At 37.0% G+C, this 21,597-nt stretch overlaps 1 protein-coding gene across 2 annotated transcripts in view; it reads right to left on the bottom strand.

Annotated features, from left to right (window-relative positions):
- Nucleotides 1–222: 222 nt before the first annotated feature.
- The window catches only part of KCTD5 (potassium channel tetramerization domain containing 5), a 30,895-nt gene continuing 9,520 nt past the window's right edge, over nucleotides 223–21,597 (bottom strand). Inside the window, exons 4-7 of one of the 2 annotated variants that reach the window (XM_032703437.1) lie at nucleotides 21,100–21,195; nucleotides 17,874–17,990; nucleotides 12,844–12,969; nucleotides 223–6,303 (exon numbers count right to left, since the gene is read on the bottom strand). In XM_032703437.1, the coding sequence (XP_032559328.1) occupies nucleotides 6,274–6,303; nucleotides 12,844–12,969; nucleotides 17,874–17,990; nucleotides 21,100–21,195 (369 nt within the window). In that variant the 3' untranslated portion in view covers nucleotides 223–6,273. The remainder of the gene's footprint in view (nucleotides 6,304–12,843; nucleotides 12,970–17,873; nucleotides 17,991–21,099; nucleotides 21,196–21,597) is intronic. The other variant, XM_032703439.1, reaches the window with a different exon arrangement.

Raw genomic sequence — 21,597 nt, 5'->3', positions numbered from 1 at the left:
TAGCTCCAGATAAACTCTGAAAGTTCTAAAAGATCCAAATAGGATGTTAATTACTTACTTGGTTAGGTCCCCTTTATAAACTGGTTTCTAGTCCAGGTACACACTGCACAAATATGCAACTACAATTTACATCTGAAGTGCTAAACTAGGAATTATCAGTGACATTACACTGTTAATATCAATTAATACATTTGGAAAAAAAACAGATTTAAGACATGAGACTTTAAAAGGGAAAAACCAGGTTTATTTCATGCAGTTTACAATACACCAGTGTTATGAAAAGGAGTTTAAAAAAATACCCACACACTTTTAATTGTACGCTTGTTTTAAAAGTGATGGTTAACTGTAACCACCTTCAAATTATATGGGAAGCCCTAGCAGATTTCTTTCCAGGGAAATTCCCTGGATTCACTTTCTTGTCTATGTCTGTGCTAAGAGTTTTGGCTAATGCAAATGCATTAAAACCAAATCAAAACTCAAATTTTGCTGCAGTAAGAACACTTCAGAGATAATGAATTGGCACAAAATAAAGTGTTATTGTTAATCCACTATCCAGGAAAGAACATGTTGCAAGTATGGCCACTTGGATATAAGCACAAACAGCTGATGCACAACTAATTTTGAGACCAGTGATTTGGAGGAAAAAGAAAAATAAAGAACATCCGTTGAACTGGGTAGGTGGGCCTATAGAGTGCATAGGAAATAGATTTTTCACAGCTGGGTTCAGATGAGGCTAAGGTTAGAAGCAAATGGAAAAATTTGCCATTTGATACTACTTCAGAAGAGTTTGGTGATCTTGTTTCAGTTCTAGGTAGAGAGATTGGCAACATTTCTCTTACAGTGCCTTAGCACTCACTTCATTCTAGCAAGTACAAGAGCCAAATTAATGTGAGTAAAGTTGTGCATAAGCTTTTGGAAAATCTTCAAAAGTAGCAAGAATCACATACATAAATACATTAACCCTTACATTCCAGATGGCTAGGCCTCAAAATCGCAACTTAAGTCAGGTCAAAATTTAGGCTCAGGCAAGGAGAGCACTGTCACAGAACCTCCTCCCCCTTCCACCCACTCCCAAAGTAGCAAAATAACTTTCTAAAAAGTTCCTGTCATTATAGTAGTTATTAACACACAACATCCTAAGGAGAACCCTTTGATGGGTTCAGAAACCTGTATTTGCAGCAGTGTCTATTCACTGAACTTCTGAGAAGTTTATGCCTTGGTAGACCCTGCTAAAGTAAAGGACAATTAAGTTGTGAAGAAATATTCTGTGACAATTTCCTGGGGCAGAATCTTCCTCAAAGCCTCTCCATTGGCAGTGTGGTTCATAAAAGTTGCTAGATTTCAGCACGGGCAATAGTAAAGTCGTGGGCAAGTCTACTATCTTCTCTAGTGTGCTCCTATATCCAATCTGGATACTGAAATTCCAAGACATACAGGAACACTTATACCTGCAATTGGTTCAGCCATTTCTAAAAATTATTTTAGAGTCCAGGAATTGAACAGAAAACAGACTAGTTACTTTTTGAATGTTGTATGTCTCTGGAACCTCAAATTAGCCCTGGAAAGCATTTTAGCCCTTGGCATTTCTGCACTGAAAATGGAAAGGGTTCCTTCTGACAGTCATTTAGGCAAACTGAACAGTAATATCTATTTAGCCCTTTAAAGCCTCAGTTCAGTAAAAAACCTTTACAGACAGCTTGTGATTTTTGTGAGCTAAAAGAAAAGTTATATGACACAGTTCAGAGAGCCTTCCACCTTTTTTTTTTTAAACTGAATATTTATACTATTTTAAGAATCAATAATTCTACACACAAACCCAGGTAAGATCCCAAGATTGTCCTTAAAGCTGGAGATAACTGCAGTCTAAACTATAATGAAGTAACAGGCAGCATCCTCAGACTGTAAGTATTTCAAATTTGTTGTGTTAGAAAAGACACTTCCCAATGACCACTCAGATTTTAATCCTACTGTCTTGAGCTAAACAAAATATCTCTTATCAAGAGCCCCATGGTTCAGGGCTGATTGAAGAAGTTAATTTGAAAAACTTGGAAACTTTTGATGTGGTGAGAAAGAGAATAAAATAAGAGAGTGACGCTTTCTGATTTTATAACATTTCAAGTGAACAGAATTCCAGGGTTCATCTCCAGACTCTCTTTCACTTGACTTTGATCTTCATGAAAAGCCCAGGACTTCACTCTTCTCCCAGTACTTCTCAAGGAATGTATTCCAGTATACCTGCATGATTGTTATCTGGTTTCTATGTTATTTCATTGAATCAGATACTATTGCATTTTTGCACTCCAAGGTCATTTTGGTAACAATAATAAAACCAGTAATTTTTAATAAATGTATGCTAATTTGTTGGTGGTAGCTCTCTACAGCTCAAAAAAAGACTGACAACTCTCAACAATCTCAAGAGATATTCACAGAATAGCATTCTGAGAAGCACATTTCTGATAACACCATCATCCTACTCAACAGACTAGTTCCACAAGCATGCCTGCAACCCAGTTTTCTTTTGTTTAATCTGCCAGAAGCTTTCATATTTCTCCTGGGGAAAAAAAAAACAACACAACAAAACAACAAACCACCTCTTTCAGAGAAAAGGAGATTGATTCCATTTTTGTTATCTGCAGGAAATAGTTCTAATTGATCATAACTGTGCATTCACATTGCTGGAAATGGAGCTACATAAGTATTGTCTTAAGAAAATCTGAAAACAAAAAAGTCAAGATGGATACACTAAGCTGCATTTTTTTAAGAAATATCTTTTCCTAACCCTACAATGCAAGATGAAAGGAACTTTTATCATTAAAAGAAACCTATCTGAGTTTGAAAAAAACACAGTACATTTTGTTCTGAGGACTGACACTTTCGTAAAGCGTCAATATAAGCTTCTGAATTCAATCAGGCCTTTGACACACAATTAAATTACTGTGGAATAAACCCCTTGCAATTAGCCATAATCCATGGAAATCCCATAGTGAGATGGGATAAAATTCCAGGTAACCTTTTGTCTGTTTACTGTGGGAACTGCTGACTCAGACTATACTTTTGGACAGTTATTATGGGCCATATGACATTCACATCTTAGAGGCCTCAGAATTACTTCTTCATTGCGGATAAACTCTGATTCACTTGGCACTTGAAGAAGTCAAAAGCATATAATATAAAAATGTCATTTCCGATAAAAGAAAATGGCCTTGAGGAAACTTAAGGCCAACAATACGCTCTCTGTTTCCTAACTCAAAGCAAGAAATTGCTATGGCAAATTTGAACTTCTCAGCTTTTAAACAAGTTTTGCAAGAAGTTTGTCATGTAAAAGCCTTTAAGGAATTTAGTATCTCTCCCTTCCTGCTTTATCTCCTTCCGCTATGATCTCTTCATGCTTAAGTTCTAACCTGGAATACTGTTCTGATGTAAGAGTAGAGGAGCTGTGTAAATTCAGAGTTGGGTCACAGGGGTTTGCATTACAGATTTGCAGCTCCAGCCTGTCAGTGAACCCTCAGGTCTCCAGAATCCCAGGCAGTTCTCAGGTAGGTACTCTCCAAATGGCAGAAAAGAAACAAAGGACTCCCGTTTAAACTGTATTGGTACATTACTTCATCCTGCAAGATCTTAAAGAGGAAGCAGTGTTTGCAAACCCTGGTGATGTGGATTGGACTCTAAGGCAATTACTTTGTTACTGTAGCTAACTTTATTGAAACTGCAAGAGTCAAATAAAAAGAAACCAAACTTATTTAGGGATCAATTCCTAATGCCTTGAAAAAGGCTGACAATAGCATTTCCAACTATCTGAAAGCCTCACATGTTCACAAAAATTAAAACAATAAGGACAGTAGCAAGAATGGAAAAGTAGTTAGTTCAAGTGGTCTCAAATAAAGGCATATTTAAAATAATTTACAAGGTACCTGCCTACTAAACTTCTTTTTTTTCTTTCCTTCTTAAAATCTTTGTGAGGTATTGGAAACAAAGTGCAAAATGATTAAACACTCATTTCCCCAAAATCTGCTATGACAGGAATACAATGTAAACTAGACTGCAGGTAATCTCATAATAAAAGCATGTTTTAAAACTGAAAATACTCCAGTGAAAAAAACCATACTCAAAAAAACCCACTCTTTTACACATTCTAAATTTGTTCAGTTTGCTCAGTTTGTTACTCATGCTTTGCTGATGTCATTTAGGAAAATTTCACTTTAATAAACAATAGTCTGTCTTTTTTGGGTTAAATAAAAGAAAAAACAGAAATGCTGATTCAGAATGATCATTGTAAAACAGGCATTTTAGGCATTAAAACCAATGCTGAATTACTCTGTAGAGCACATCAGGAAAATAACAAATAACATGACTGGCTGCAATTCCATGAGCTGGGGAGCTCAGAGAATTCGGTAGAGTCATACTGCTTAAAAACACAGTGACTACTGCAGCAGAGGAAATGTTTTAATATGCAGTTAACACAGACAACTGTTATGCTTATTTTCAGATACACAAGATAATCTGTTACTATTTAGGGGAAATTTGTGTGTTCAATTTAAGCTGATAAAATATGGGTGCCTAAAAAAGTATAAAAGTATAAACACTTCCCCCTACACAATTACATTTGTAGTAAATTAAAGTCCGTTTTAACTTCTTAAAAAAAGACAAAAATTGTATGTGTTGTGGAGGGGCCAGCAGCTTCCTGTGCAGACCACATCCAAGTCGCAAAACGCAGTACAAACCCTTTCAAGCATTAGGCATAGACAAAACATTTAGCCCATTGCTTAACCTGCTTAGTAGAAATGTTTTTTACAAATTGTTCTCTGCCAAACTTTTATCAGTGTGTAAGTCCTTTAAAAATAAAGCAATAAAAAAAAAAGAGTAGACCCTGGGTGTCTGAAAATCAGGCTTTTGAGTAAAGGATTACCTACAGTATATGCATAAATTCTGAAATTACTGAGAATGAAAACTGTAATGTCTTTAGAATTCAAAACAATCTTGTAGCTTTTTGAAACTCCCTTCCACTGCTTCCATAAGTTAATGAAGCCGAGTTTTATACTGTCCATTTCATTAAGTGTTTTAAAGATGCGCTAAAGATTTTGCTGAAAATATAGTGTATTAAAAAGCTCCAGTCTAGTGTATTAGCCTTCATCAAGAACAAACTAATAAAGCTGCACCAGATTTTTTTAAACACTCTTCTTTAACTGCATAGTTGAAACTGTATAGAAAGAAAGGTTGATTACAGGTATCCTGAATGTCCAAAGTAATCATGTTTTTCAATTGGATGAGCTTGTGTTCACACTAAGGTTGATTTTAATCCCAGTCATAGTGACAAGGACCTACCTTGCCATACTTCTGTAAAACCTCCAGCTCTAGAAAAATCTCTACCACATAGTTCAATGCTTATAGGCATTTTATAAAAGCACAAACACACATGAGTATAAATATCTCAAAAGAAACAGAATGTTCAGTTGGTCATTTTAAGTGAATTTTGATTCCCCTTCCAAGCATCTGGCTAAGACTGGAGCATAACTTTTGCAGGAGACTTTTAACAGAAGGAACATCAAGAATAACTCAGATGAAGGCCATTTTCTCTGAGTTTAGTCTTCCCTTTGGGTGATAAAATATGCTATAAATCCAGTCAATATGTACACCCTTCCTCCAGAGAAACCTTTTTTCTGTTGTGTTATTTTTTCACGTGCTAGTTTCAGTTGATCTCCTAGGCTGTTATTACATAATAGAGTATGTCACAGAGCCAAAAGGAATGTGCAGTGTAACACAGTCAACTGGGGCTGCCACTGATTCGGAAACAATGTAGGCCCAAATACTTGCATTTGTGGGCTGTAACGCTTGTGTGTGTGTGAGTGTGTGAGTGTGTGTAGCACCAATTGCATTGTCCTTTTAAGGTTTACAACAATTAGTAGGAAAATGTCTCCAGACTGATCAACATTGGGTCATCGAGCACCAGACATTAAGTGCTACATGTCTTCAAGGAAAATATGAGTGCATGGTCATTTCTTTTCAAATGACCAGTGTCAATCAGCCCACAAGAGAGTACGACCATGCACTACAACCAAAACTTAACACACACTCCCACACCATCTATTCCCATTATGTAATCTTGCAATGCTTCCAGCCAGTTGACACCCAGTTTATAGACAAAAATGGTTGAACCCAGACCAACAGAAAATTGTCTAAATCAGATTTTTCCTTTTGCAGCCAAGCCTCTTCAGAGTGACAATTCACTGCATCTTCGAATAAAAGTGAAAAAATTGTCACCATTCAATACTGTCTTCACATCCTGGAACCTCGTTCTTGCAAAATCTGAAATAGACCAATAAAAAAATCTATAAATGAAAATTAGCTCTATGTCATTCCTAAAGCATGGAGGTCAAAGAGCAACATAATGACTATTTCAGATAACCCGTAAAGTGTCAAGGACCTGGTTCAAGGACATTTCTGGGGTTTGTACATTAAAGCTGAAAAAAGACAGATTGATATGTACAATGTCTACTATCAGACACCATTAAAACAGATCTAAAAGACTGCTATGAACTGAGTATTAATATAACCAAGGCTTAAGAGTTGGCAAACGTAAATAGTAAGCCATTGCACCTCATCTTAGTTCTGAACATCCTTAGGTCCTGTGTGGTAAATGAACTTGGGTACTTTATTAGAAATTTAATTTAATCTGCATTTTTCCTGTTCCAGTAAAATATCCTTAACTTTCTGAAGTTTCAGATGCAAATTATGTTCCACAAATTAGTACTGAAAACATGAAATAGCAAATCGAAATGTGCAAAAATGGCACACTGGGTGAGATGATGCAGGAAGTTTTCAAAGGCCAAGAGAACAACCCAGCAAGATTTAAACCAACAACATGAAGACCACCTATTCTACTTTCAGTCTGAGTGTTTTTTCTCCTTTTCTGTTTCAGTTTTGTTTGGTTCCTCCAGGGAGGAAAGGATCAAGTCTTAGGACTGATTGTCCAAGCAACAATATTTTCATGCTGTTGCTCTACTGAATGGCAACCACCAATAATGAGGTTAACTCTCAGGCTGAGAAGTACTCTAGAACTGTGACAGCAGGCTATAGAACCAATCCCAGGGTTCTAAATTTGGCTGCTGTCATAAGCAGCCAAATATATCATTAAGCAAAGCTTCAAACATACTCAGCACAGGTACTTAAGAATGTTAATCTGCAAGTAAAAGTCTCGTGATACTTCATTTTCTTTTGCTTCTTGATACAGAAAGATGTTTTCCCTGGGACACAACATGCTTTTGGATATATTTTAGATGCAAACATTGCTTATTTCATGAGGATAATTTACTAGGAGTACTAAGGAAAAAGCATTTCATATGAAAATATAAGAAAGATACAAGTGAATTCCATGAGGAAAAGCCAGCCTCTGTAAATTACTCAGCAATTGCTTGTATAATAAATTCAAAAGGGACTAGACAAACTTACAGAAGATAATGCCACTGATACTGACTCATGGTGTTATAGTGTCACCGTAGTTTCCATACAATCTTCTGGATGAAGGCTTGAAGCCAAAATTCCTAAACTGAGGTTTACTGGAAGGTGGGGAAATGTATCAGGAGTAAATACCATAAATGCTTCATACTTAAAACTCTTTCCTCAAGTATTTGCTGTTGGTCACAGCTGAGAACAAGGTGCTGGAGTAGAATAGTGGCTAATGGTCTGACCCAGCAAATGTGGTCAGTAAGTGAAACCATATCCAACAGAGACAAAACCATGGCTGCCACAAATACCTGTGCAGTTGGAAAATAATAGTCAATCTATTAATGTTGTTAATCTTTCAAATTTAATATTGGAAGCAGAAGAGTGCATTCTTTCCAGGAAGATAAAAAGTGCTTACAAGATTAATAGACTTGGAACTATTTTTTGTAGCGTCAGGAGCACATGCAATAAGATAAAGCTAAGCCAGATCTGGACACTGACCTTCACACACTTTACTGAGCAGTAAACTCAATGTAAAGCAGAAAATTCTATCATATTAGGCAATATTTTAACACATTTTGCTTGCTACTTCTTCGGTAACCTCTATCTCTACTAAAGGGGAAATCAAAGAAGCACAGAGTGGGTTGGGTTGGAAGGGACCTTAAAGATCATCAAGTTCCATCTCCTGCCATGGGCAGGGACACCTACCACTAGCCCAGGCTGCTCCAAGCCCTGTCCAACCTGGCCTTGGACACTTCCAAGGATGTGGCAGCCACAGCTTCTCTGTGCCACCTGTGCCAGGGCCTCAGCACCCTCACAATAAAGAATATGTTCATCATTATACCCAATCAAAAACAACTGGTTCAAAAATTTGAACCCAATGTTCAAAAGCATCGCCCCTTGTCCTCTCACTATGAGCCCCAGTAAAAAAGTCTTTCTCCATTTTTCTCATAAGGCTCTTCTGAGTACTGGAAGGCTGCAATAACATTTCCCCCCGGCCTCCTCTTCTCCAGGCCAAAAAATTCCAACTCTCTCAGCCTGTCTTTACAGGAGAGGTATTCCAGCTCGCAGACCATTTTCATGTCCCTCCTGTGGACCCAGTCTCACAGGTCCATGTCTTTCTTGTAGTAGGAATCCCAGAGCTGGATGCAGCACTCCAGGCAGGATCTCATGAGAGTGGAGTAGAGGGGGAGAATCACTTCCCTGAACCTGCTGGCCATGCTGCTTTTGTTGCAGTCCTTGATAATGGATTTTCTAGTCTGCAAGTATTGCTGGCTCATATCCAAGTTTTCACCCATCAGTATTCCCAAGTCCTCTTCAGTCAACCCATTTGTCACCCAATCTGTACTCATACTTCGGACTGTCCCAACCCTAGTTTTCATATTTCTGTTCTGTTTTCCCTGCAGGTGCACCAGATCCAAAGCTGACTTATACATTCTAAACAATGCTGAAGGAACTCTCAAATTCTAGAGGCCCGAGTGCGATTGCTTCTTAGGGAAGCAGAGTGTGAGAACTATTTCCTCCCACTCAAAATAAAGGTGCTGCTGCTAGAACAGTGTTTTAAGGAATGTTTGCCTCTCAGGCAGCTTAAGAATATTACATTTGATTCCAGCATAGTGCCAGTTTACTTTTTTTTCAATAAAGCTTCAGATTTGATTAATTCCCTTCAGCCATTCCTGAAGACTTGGCAAAAGGTCTGGTTCTACTGTAGCAGTAGTTTCTGTTAGCATCACTTAAGAAAACAATGTAGGTTTTTCTTCAGCCATGTGAAGCAACTTCACAGAATCACAGATTGATAGCATATCCTGAGTTGGAAGGGATGCACAAGGATCATCAAGTGATGATCCTGGCTCTGCACAGGAAAACCTCAGGAATCACATCATATACTTGGGAGCATTAAGGCTGCTTTACAGCTAAAAAATTCAGGTGTTTAGGTGAGAAGCTGAAGTTTAATCTCATGTAATGATAAATATCTTTGATTTATACATGTTCATGTGACTACCCACACTGTACCACTGAACATTCAATGGTATGTTATCTTCTAGAAACTGGAGAGCACAATAAATATGAGCAGTGCTTGCAGACACGTTAGGAAAAGGTTCTTTCAGATGCAAGTTTTTTTGTGCTCTTCTACTTGTGACTTTTAAAGTACCTTGATCTTGTATCAGATGTCAAACAACAGTGGAAAGAATCCCTCCCCAGAGAGTTGTTTCCTGTTGCACCACGATCATACTATTTACTTGTATTTGCTATATCTCAATTAAAAAAATTATTAATTTCAAAATTATCAGATAAGATCACCTTTGGACTACGCTGTACTTCAGGCAAGTTTGCTAAATTATTGCCAAATCAAACAATTACTGAAAATGTATACTGTGAGTCTGTATCAGATGCCTCTACATATAAAAAACCCATTAGGCAGAAAAGGTGGTGCATGTGAAATAAAAATGAAAAGCAATTCTGACCCTACAGTCTATATGAAGAACTTTCCTTCTCAGCAAAGCTTTAAAGGAACAAATCACAATACAGTTTGTAAAAGCAACACTTATTACTCTGTCAAAGCAGCAATAGTCCAGAACAGGAAGTCTACCTTTGCTAACCATGCTACAACTATAATCACAAACACACACACACCACCAAGACTAGCCAAAAGACAGCACTAGTGAGGGTGGGAACTGGATGGGGCAGAAAAGCATCTGGTTAAAATCCTAGGGCAGCTAGTGCTCACCATGACATTTACACTTAATCTGAGTCATTCATATCGTAATCCGTTTCTTCATCCTCACTCTGAGTGTCATGCAGCATGCAGCAAGTATACAAAAAGGAAGGGAAAAGAAGAGATTGCAAGTGAGTCAGAGCTGCAACAGAGTACAGTCCACTTACAGCTGAAGCATCTGGTAATGACATTTATTTACTTTTACCTGGGACCCCCACTCTTAGTAAAAAAGTATGACAGCTGGCAATTTCAAGAACGAACATAACAAATTTCATGAAAATTTCCTTTTCCAAATGTCCTAAAATTAGCAGATAGAAGCCAATAGTGCCATGCAACATAACAAAAGGGACTGTAAGTATAGAGATCAGTTAAATAAAACTGTAAAGCTGGTACCTTAACTCTGTGTACTCTTCACCAGGGATGCAAAAGGATAATACTAGTATCTAACTTTGGATGCAGACATTATGAACAAGTTTGGGTCATTTGTCCCAAGAGTGCTAGGTCAATAAAGTGATATGAAAGAGAAGAATGCCTGTGGGATAGTGCCACAGCTACCAGTAAAAGCTACTGGAACCATTCAAGACCAATTTTCTTTGCTTAGGTAAATTACAAGGTTACACAGAATCATCTACTAACTTACTGTGCTGATTAAGAAAATACAAGAAAAAAGTCTCTAGGAAGGCATGAAGGTGAAGCTTGATTAGATGGCTATCAGAAAATGCTTTTTCCAATTCTGAAAGTCCAGGACTATTAACTAGAACTGAAGTGCTTGTCAACAAAAACTACATACTGGCAGGTTTTTTTTTCTAACCCAACCTGCTGTAAAAGTATTAGGAAGACTTTATCATGGCATCTAAAAGTCAGGCCCAGTACACAAACATATTATTCTGTATATATCAGTGGATACCAGAATTTCAGTCACATGAACTTCATGAAGACCAACTCAGACACTACTGAACAGATTGCAGACTACAGGATAATGCTAAGAGGGAACTATGGGTGTAACAGCTCCGGAGATTCAGTCAAGATTCCTGAACACAGTTGTCAGAAACCTCTCAAGCAAAAAATATTTTTTTTCCCAGTCACAGCATATACCTATGTAAAAAAAATTTGATCTATTAGAAACAAAATATATAAAAATTATTCTGCAAGTATTGCCTATTAATTGCTAGCAACAGCTCAATTCTTCCAGGACAAAAGGAGTGAATATTTTTATCGCCAACCAAAATTAACAGTAATTCTTACTCATCACGCTGGTCAAATTACGCTCTGCTCCCATCTCTGAAACAATGACCAAGCAGCACAGCAATGGAGAGGTCTAAGACAGCTTTTTTCAGAGCTACTCAATTTACACAGTTGAACTGCAGTCTGAACTAGCTTTTCTATTTAGCCTTTTACACTTTCATTTGACACATATTTTCTTTCACATATAACGACGGAATGTAACTCTGGCAACTTCTGAAATTCCCTGAAGATGTACTACCATTCCTTATGAAGATGTTTATTAGGCTTTAGAATTCCATGGTTTATTTCAGGTAGGTATCTCAGTCCTAAATTACTACCACACAGCTCTAACTTGCCAAAGTTTTCCTGAAGCATTCTGGCAAAAGGAGACCTCGACTAGGGTTTTGAAAAGAGTACCAGGTTCACTGTTTACCCTTGACTACACTAATCCTTTACAATTCTTTGGAAGTTTTATCTCAACAGTGACAAAAGAACATATATTATTTATTTCACTAGAAATCCAACATAAAGCTTGGAGTATCTTTATAGTCCATATTATAAAATGACTCCACGTGTGTAGCTACATAAGCATGTTACACAGCTGTAAATTACAGAAAGTAATGAGGTTTTATCTATTTGAGGCCTCACTGCCAAGACTCGGATCCATTATTTCAAAATTAATTTCTTCAAAGGTGATTCTTGAAAAAGCAACCTTTGATGTTTCACCAATTGTTTTCCATCTACATATATGAAATCAAAAGCTTTTGATACAGGAGTGTCCAGTTTGCCTGTAGTCATCTCCTCATACAATGCAGCAATACAATAAATAAAAGTTGTTCACTATGCATGACAGAGAATACACCTACATTACAGAACTGCTCTGCCTTATTATTAGTCAGCTGCGATTTCGTATTTTCCCTTGTACAAACTCTGAAAGACAACTGAGTAAAATGCTAAGATACTGTGCCCATTACAATCTTTTTGTAAAGCTGGTTACAGAAAGTAAAGATAATTAAGTAGAACCCTGAAAGCATTAAGCTAACAAGTACCTTCATCTTATAACATATTGAACACGACTGTTTTACGAGATAGCATCTTACAAGCTCCATTCTTGACAGTAAGATTTCTTCAGTTGAAGTCAAGCAAGAAAAAAGTTTTCAACTGAACCAGTGGCAGAATAAGAAAGCATTCAAACGTATAAGAAACAAAACCTAGATTCTCAACTGTAAGAAACAGGTATTGAAAAAGTACAGAGTATTGTATTTAAATAATCCATGCATGCATAACTAATGCATGCTACCTGTACAATTTACAGTCTCTCATACAACGGACAGAGAATTAGTCACGAGCGAGGAGGAAAAAGGCAATTAAATAATGGTCCAGAACAGAGGTAGATCTAGCATGACTTTGTGAAGCCCACCCAATTCAACATCGCTTTTTTAGTCCAATGTCTAGCAACTTACCTTTGCTTTTTCACTGGGTTCACTGGTTGTGCCATACGGAGTGTTATGCAATTCCTTTGAGACAACACACAGAAATTCAGCCTGATCTTCATTGCCATAGTTATAGGAAGAACCAATACTGACCAGCTGAAAGATGAAAAAAAAAAGTCAATTACATTTCCACATAAAATAAAATCCCATAAAGTCTCACCTTTAGTAAAAACAATCCTCACTCTTCACTGTTGGTTGTGCCTGAAGCACGATTCTCCACTTCAATGCAAATATGTTTTGATGTTGACAAATACACTGACACTGATGATAAGATAAACACAGCTTTTCTTTTTAAACAATTACAGAATTAATGATTTACAGTTATGATTATACTGTGAAAGAAAAGGCTACAGAGGCAGGCCAGTGGAGAAGCAGCCTGTTCTGTTTCTGTTATTTACTGGGAACCTTCCTATCCTTCAAAGTTAATTTTTAAAAGTTTGTATATGGTATCTTAACATGGATGATTTAACATGTAAACGCCTGCATGCAGGAAGCTGAAGAGATCCCCACCACCACTTACAGAATAATGGTATTTCTATTAAAACATATTTTGAATGGACAAAAACAAAATTTGCATTTGATTGGAAAACAGCAAGACACAGCATGGTGGGACACCAATTAACATCTGAAATTCGTATGTACTGCTACAAGGAAGTTAATTAAGGAAGCGCTACAAGCGGAAGCCATGTATAATGAAATGTGACGAATTTACAAGTTTCTACAAGTCTCTATATTGAATGATAAATGACAATTTACCGAGAAAGGAGGATATACTCAATATCAGTACTATCTCTTAAGCAGATGTTTATCAAATGGCAGAAATTGTCTTACTTTACACACCATGCACTTACCTAATGCTAGAAGCTTTATATAGCCTGCCTTTCCAAGATAGAATCAATTCAGATGTAGCTGTTTCACTTATATTAAAGTTTTATTTCAAAAGTATGACAAGATAATGTATGGTGCTATTACCACTGACACAGATCCAATCCTAAAAATCAACCAGTTGCAGAGATACCGTATCTAAATGTCATTACCAAAAGTATATTGAATCCACCTACCAAATCATCGCACACATACAATAAGGCCAATATTCCACAATCTCTACTGTATCAGTAAAGTGCTCTGGAAATGGCCCCGTAGAAAAGGCCTGACTTGTTTTTTAGGGCAACAGCACTTGAAACACTGTGGTTATCTGTGTAAAGACAAACACTGTACTGCCATCAGTCTAGCAGAACACTACAGAGAGTAAAAGCCTTGTTAAAGCGTGGAAGACGCAGTCAGTATGAAATCTTCATCCAGAGTCTGTACTTGAGGGATAAGATTATTCCCTCAACAAAAGTGGAAGTCAGACGAAGGTTAAAAGCAGCTTCCACATAGCACTGTCAGGAAAAAATAAAGCCTCTTTGTACTTCTAAGGAGAGGAGAGAGATGTTGAGATGTTCCTGCACTATGGTAAGACAGCCAAGCGAGCAGCTCCACAGGAGGACAGCTGATGGCTACAGAGAACAGCAGCCACTGCGTCTGCACAAAGAACCAAGCTGATTCCAGGCCTAGGCAATGTCAACGTTTTTGGACCCTGATGGTATTACAGCATACAAGGCTCAGCCTTCCATGAACAGAACTGGCCATCAAAATTCATCACTCTCAAATGATGTACTTTAACTACACTGTGATCACCAGAAACCTTTCTCTCCCTCCTTCTCTCCTAACAGTGCTCTAGTTCTGCAAAATACATACTTGAAACACTGTATGTAACATTACTGACTTGAAACAGTCAGTAATGAACACAGGCTGATCAAAAATTAATGTGTTAAAGACATTTTTTTCCACCAAAACTGTGTTACGAAGTTACAAAACCCCAGGTTTTTTAGAAGCACCAATGCATCCTCAATATAAAGGCACCATTTATTTACCTTGAGATATTAAGTCAGCTAATCTTCCATGATGGATACTCTGCAGTCTGCACCATACCATATTTGTGTAATACAGAATCACAAAACCTACAAAGTAACTAGTTTCTTAGTGGAACAACACGGACTAAGAAAATCTACTGAAGAGCTGGAAAATCAACACAAAGTTACTTCATATATCGAGATGACTTTTTGATTGTCTTCTCTATCAACAAAAAATATAATACACAAACTTTCAGAAAAAATAGCAGTTAAGTTGGCTCTAAACCCAACAAAGTGGTATAAAGTTTATCCTATATATTATATTGCAATTACAAACCATTTAATAGAAATACAGTAACTGCTTCAATTATTGAGGAAAAAGGTAGAACATTAAACAGTATTTTTAATCCACTTGAAGGCTAGAAAATGTTCTGAAAGTTGAATACATGTTTCAAAAAATTCACTTTCTCTGAAGAGAAATTTGAATAAAATTCAAGCATACAATGTGATTAGTATACAGTCAACTTTTCTTCTTGCAAAATGGCAACAGCTGACTACCAGATAAGCTGTGGTAACTAGCAGAAGGAAAAATACTTATTTATTTATTGACCCTCTAAAGAAATAAATGATCTCTCTGAAAGTAGATACCATACAAAATCCAAACATCAGCCAAATCATCAATCCTGGTTCATCCAGGCTGAAAGGTTCTCAGTTGATAATTACTTGCTAATGCTTCATAATACAACCAGAAAAGTTAACCTTTTGCACATAAGTCTTTTCAGAAGACATGGTAGACTGAATACTTATCAGCCAGTTGGATAGGATTGTGGATTTAGCTGACTGCAAAACATCTGATGATTTTTTGCCATTATTGATCAGCTGGTGCATTTCAAGATAAAGTCACTTTTGCAACATTGAACCCAAGTTCCTCAAAACTCCAACTCATGATACTCCCATAAGCAGTTTTGTATGTGTGCAGCTAAGAATGTATAATTTGCATAGTATCAACAGCATGCTAGAAATTTCATCGTAGCTTTTTGAAATGCATCAGCAATAAGGTTGATGGCACAAAAAGTAACAATGGAAAATAACTGCAGATTAGAACTGAACCGTTGTGTCAGGAATCAAGATCAGAAATAAAGCAATGTTTTAGCACTCCTATTCCAAAAGTCACCCCATTGTTCCTAGTGTTGGTGGCAACACCTTGAGAAAGATGCTGATAAACTGGAAGACTGCCCCCCACCATGTCCGCCATCCCCACACCACCAACCCTCACCCCCCCAAAAAAAGAACGCAGAACAAATCAGAGTAATATGAGATCTGCAAAACAGATGTTACAATGCATAGTCAAAGTATTTCAGATTATGGGGTTTTTTAATTATACTAAGAGTTGACAGAATAAAAGAAAATCCTCCCCTCATTATTTTTTTACAGAATCAAGTTGTATGACTCTAAGAATGGCCTCTATGCCTTTTAGAGTTATAATGCATTTGTTCTACTGCCTTCTCAAAGGATTTGCAAAAGTTTATAAAGATACAGACACATCAGCTCTTAAACTCAGCACTGCCGACTGACACCAAGTCTGAAAGCACATTTATTACAGGACTCTTAAAGTAATTATCAGACTTCAAAGCTTCGATTTTTTTTCATTATTATTTTTATTTTATACCTGAATTCATTTCTTCACTGCCTACCCCATATTCCATTTTACGATGCTGAATTTTCCTTTGAGCTATCTAGGACATGAACACGTGAATAACATCATGCTGCCTGTACCCTACACATGCCTAACAAGCTGCAATTCTTATTCTATTCCAGAAAGTCTGCAAACCCATAGTATTAATTCCACATTCCAAATGTTACCTATACAACTGAAAGAAACAGACAGTGCTTGGTACATCAAAAGCAGATTCTGGAATACAGCGAGGTAACAGTCCAGTTTTAAAATCCAGAATTGCAGGGCTAAGTGTTCATGTAAAATCATAGGCAAAGCTCTGCTTTTATCAAACCGCTTCACAATCATGTTATCTTCATGATGTTCTACTCATCTTTCAGACTGAATAACCATATATATAGCAGGGAAAAGAACAAGTACTCCAAGCATTTTATTGATGAAAAATACTACAGAGCACGAGGTTCCCAAATTAATTCACATATGACACTTCAAAATAGAGCACAGATATGTAAAGGACTGGACTTTTTGCTAACCAGTTAGCAAAATGGTGACTGGTAAGCAAAAAATCCTCCAATGTTACTGGTTAGCAAAAAATCCTTCCCAAACTCATGAATATTTAGAAGCAACAAAGCAATTAAAAAAGCAGTGAAAAGAGAACAAGAGGAGAAGGAAGGATGAGCCTAAAAAACCAATGACTGAAGTTAGGATTCTCCATTTGGGTTTCAAGAAAATGTCCCAAGATGGAAAAAACCCAAAATAACAAACCAATAAAGCCAAAAAGCCACCTAGGATGTTTTTTTCCACTTGAGACAAAATTTAAAACTGGTTGTTTTGTTCTCCTCTCACTCCTCTATATGAAAAATTCCTGTTATTTGTTATTCCAGTTTGAACATATTTCAGCCATCTAAAAAACAGCTAAGTTTTGAGTTACCAGAAATAAAGGGTTCAAACTCAGAACTTAACTGGCTATTTGGTGGATGAAATAATCATCATCCCAGTTTGACCATAACACAGAAATCATCATCCCAGTTTGACCATAACCCACTGAACTCAAAACTGTATTTACAGGGTTCGTAAGGTTTAAATTGTACCCCTCTTAGTTAACAAATATGGATCAAAGGCTGCTAACTTCAGAAGAAGATTTAAGGAAAAGAAGTTACCTATTGAGAAGGTAGGAACCCTTCTTAAGAAAAATATTTAACTGAATAATGAGGGAATTTTTGTTTAGTTGGGTTTTTTTATTATTTTTACAATATGAACATTCATAATGTATAATGAAATACTGTGAATATAAATAAAAACCAGTCACAAATACACACAAATTACTACGTGCTGTACATCCAGGAATAAAGTGGAATGATTTGAAAGCAGCAGAAACGCAAGGAGGCCAAGCATATCAGTGTGAGGGCAAAAAGAATGGTGTGACACACCTCACTGCAGCATTTCTGGAAGCATCTCTCTTCCCCTTTCACTTCCCGTGACACTATCAGCAGATACTCTGACTGCTGAGCCCGGCCACAGCTGTACTGGGAACCTATACTGACAAGCTGAAATAACCAATCAAAGCAAAACACAAAAAGAAACCTTTGTAAAGCTGAAGCACATACCATTATCCAAATCGTACAATTAACAGATGAGCTGAAATGTTTAGGTTATATTTACTTGCCACTAGAACAGGTTGCTATCAAGCTACAACTTCATTTCCACATAAAATAATTATTGTGGCAGCTGCAAAGCCCTTTGTAATTTCAAGGGAAGTTAAGAGTTACTGATAGTAAGACAGAAAACTCCCCATATCACTGTGGTGTAGCCAACTACTCCAAAAAACATAAACAAAGTTCAGTGCATTATGAAAGCGAGCATTATTTCCCTGTCATACTTGCCAAGTGGAGAAGGCAACGTGGATATAAGACTGGAAGGTGTTATGTAAAGCAATATATCAAGCCTGGGTATGAAAGAGCTTCATCTTTTTCCAAATACTGATAAACAAAATACAGCTAAGGAAACATAAGAAGTCAACTAGAGGAAAAAAAGTTGGGTGCTCTAAGTTGCTTTCAGAAGGGGTAATTTACAGAAGAGCCAATAAAATAACTGGAGTGGAAAAAAAAATGTCTGTCTTGTTCCCATAAAAACTACTACCAAGAACTCTGGTCACACTTGCCAACCATCTAATAATTCAAAGTTCAGCATAACCTCAGCTAAATTTCTCAACTTGTTACTATAAAAAATATTTTACCTTAATAATACATAGCAATTCCTAGCCCATTTAAATTAAAGCATACCTGTCAGTGCCCTTGAGAAAGATCATAGCTTTAAATTAAGTGTGAAGAGCTAGACAACAACTGCCTATTCTGAGTAAACTGGAGACTGACATAGATAAGAAGGCCCATGAACAGTAAAGTTATATACATCCTGATATTATTATGTGAATAATTTTGAAGGCAGCAGCTAAATATCGTCCTCCTGATACTGTGAACGTGTTTAAGACTGCATTATGGTGACAGACTCAGGTTACACTGATCATTAAAACTGACATGACCAACACCACTGCTGTCTAAAGCCTTTGTATGTACCAATTTTGTATAGTCCAAAGTTTCTTATGTTGTATTGCCAAAATATTGGCTTTTTCTGATTGCCTGAAGCAGTAACAATTGAAGCTAAAAAATCCTCTACAAAATAACCCATTGAAATCAGAAAAGTAGGGTACCATCATTTTTGGTAATAGATTTTGAACTGGGAGTAATACATAACTGTAGTGTTCTAGCAAAGCTTTTCCTCACATTCTTTGGAAAAGGGCATCAAAACATCTGCATAAGTGCACCAAAAGTTCAGCACCTTCCACTCCTATTTAATTACTACATTCAATCATATTTTACAATAAAATTTTGAAATGTTAAGGGGAAAGAAATGGTTTTGATCAAAACCAACCACTTAGATATATTGCATGGGGCTCAGAGCACAAGGACTCCCAATCCATAGGAATATCACTCCTCCGAAAAAGCTGATGATTTCAGTGGTTTTTAGGTACAAAGTGTGGTGGATACCACCCCAAAAACTTCTGAAGGAAGCATGCTGCTGAACAACACGGGCTTAGAAAAGATAAAAAATTACAGAAATGCTACAGTGTTCTCAGATCTTCACAATAAAACTATTCACATTATACAGAATATACTAATTCTGTTGCAAGTGAATGCTGTCTGCTAAAAGCAGGTCTCCAATACAACCAAAGAAGGGAATGGCCTATTGTGAGGTAATAAGATGCTGAGTATTATAAGACCATACAGATATTGTGTTTATTTACTTCAAACTATGTGTCTAAAAGAGTGCAACATGGGAGAGGGAAGAAGCGGGAAGAAAGCTGAATGAAACAAGGGTGTAATGTTCAAGAAAACCACTGCAATTTTCCAGTTCTAAAAGAGATTATAACAGTTCTTTCAGAAGCTGCACTGTCAAACCAGTATTACTCCCAAATACATTATCCCCAAAGACACTAAGGCTTCATGATAGGTAAAAGCCATCGTATCATCTAATCTTTTAAAAAGTAAAGAATCTCTGTTCGTAATGAAAGCTAGTTTCTCATGACAAAGAAGAATGTTGAAAAATCTTTGTCAATGCACTGGTCAAAAAAGTCATGTGCGTTAAGTGAGAGCTTTTTACAGGAACTTCAACAACAATCACCTCATAGCATGGCAAACAGACCTGGTAATACTTGAGCCAGAGAAGTGAAGAATAAAAAGCTGTCTCCGTGTTCGCTGAGTTTGCTTGGTCAGGATGTCTCCATGACACCAGCACCTTACACATTTCATCAAATATAAACAAAATGTTCTCTTTTACCTTTGTGTCCTGAACATTTTAAAAATGTTGCTTTGTTGTATTATTAGAGTGAGACTGCACAGGGTAACGGACTTGTGCTTATTCCAATCTCTCCTACAGTAGGCATCAGACACTGAAAAAGGTGCTAGCGGCTGAGCACTCGTGTCTCAGAGTTAACAGATTCATTGTTCCAGTGCAGTTAAATATTCTTCTAGGTTAGGAATGTGAAGGATGACGGAGTTGTACAGTTAGTTTCTTATTTACAGAGATCAGCAAAAATAACAGAAAGATCTCCTTGCAATTTTACAATGCATTCTTGAATGTACACACAAAGCTATTTTTATGCAGTGCAAAGAACATTCACATAGCTCATAGCTATCCAGCTCCACATCCACACTGGTGAAGTCCACCCTCCTATGTCTATCAGTTTTTTATCTGAACAATCACTCTTTGGGCCTGACAAACATTTATCTTCCAAGCTCACCTCTTTTTACCCAGAGCTCTTTATATCTAACTTACCATTCATATAAACTTGTATTGGATAATTTTGGTTGATTCACCCTTCAACTGCTCATGTGTAGACACTGAAGAATTGCATTTCAGACATGATGCAGATGTTTTTAAAGAAAGTCAGCACAATTTACCTCCTGGAAAGCTACATTTTTTTGTTCTATGACAAATACGAACGCAAATATCAGATTTTAACTTAACTGTGTATGTATATACAAATTCTGAAAATGACTGAGTGACAAAACATGCACAGAATTTATTTTATACTCCTTTTTCACAAAACTGATCTTTTAGAAGACTTTGTAACTATAAAAACCCATATGGGTTTTTTACCTGCTCAAATTTCCAGCCATCGGACATTGTGGAAACCATTTGAGTGAGTTCCTCTTCCTGGCACTGCAGCACTCTGTATACGTGTTTGACTGGCACCTTCAAGAAGAAATATAAGATGCTCAATAGGTCATGGAATTCACCATGTTTGTGATTTGTCTGAAGCAGCCCTTACTTTCTAGAAATGATAAGCAACACCACCTTGAACCCATAGAGAGCAATGAATGACTAGGACCATTTTAGCTGAGACCTTTAGTAAATGCTAGCAGAGCAACCCTGTGATCCCACATCCTGACTTCAACAGAAATTTGGCAACATGAGTTTGGAATATCTCCATGAAGACTCAGTTACAAAAGAAGGCCAGAGCAGCAGAGTTAAAGAACAAACTTCTCTATTGTATTCACTTCCATGGAGAAATATTCATGAGCTGCTATGAGAAGCAGCAGTCTTCTCAACCACAGAGCACTACAAACAAACTAACTTTGCTACAGAAACGTATGA

This window comes from Chiroxiphia lanceolata, chromosome 16 (assembly GCF_009829145.1).
Source record: "Chiroxiphia lanceolata isolate bChiLan1 chromosome 16, bChiLan1.pri, whole genome shotgun sequence".
Classification (NCBI taxonomy): domain Eukaryota; kingdom Metazoa; phylum Chordata; class Aves; order Passeriformes; family Pipridae; genus Chiroxiphia; species Chiroxiphia lanceolata.
Note: the sequence above shows the minus strand (reverse complement) of the source record. Positions and strands in the feature narration are given on the sequence as shown.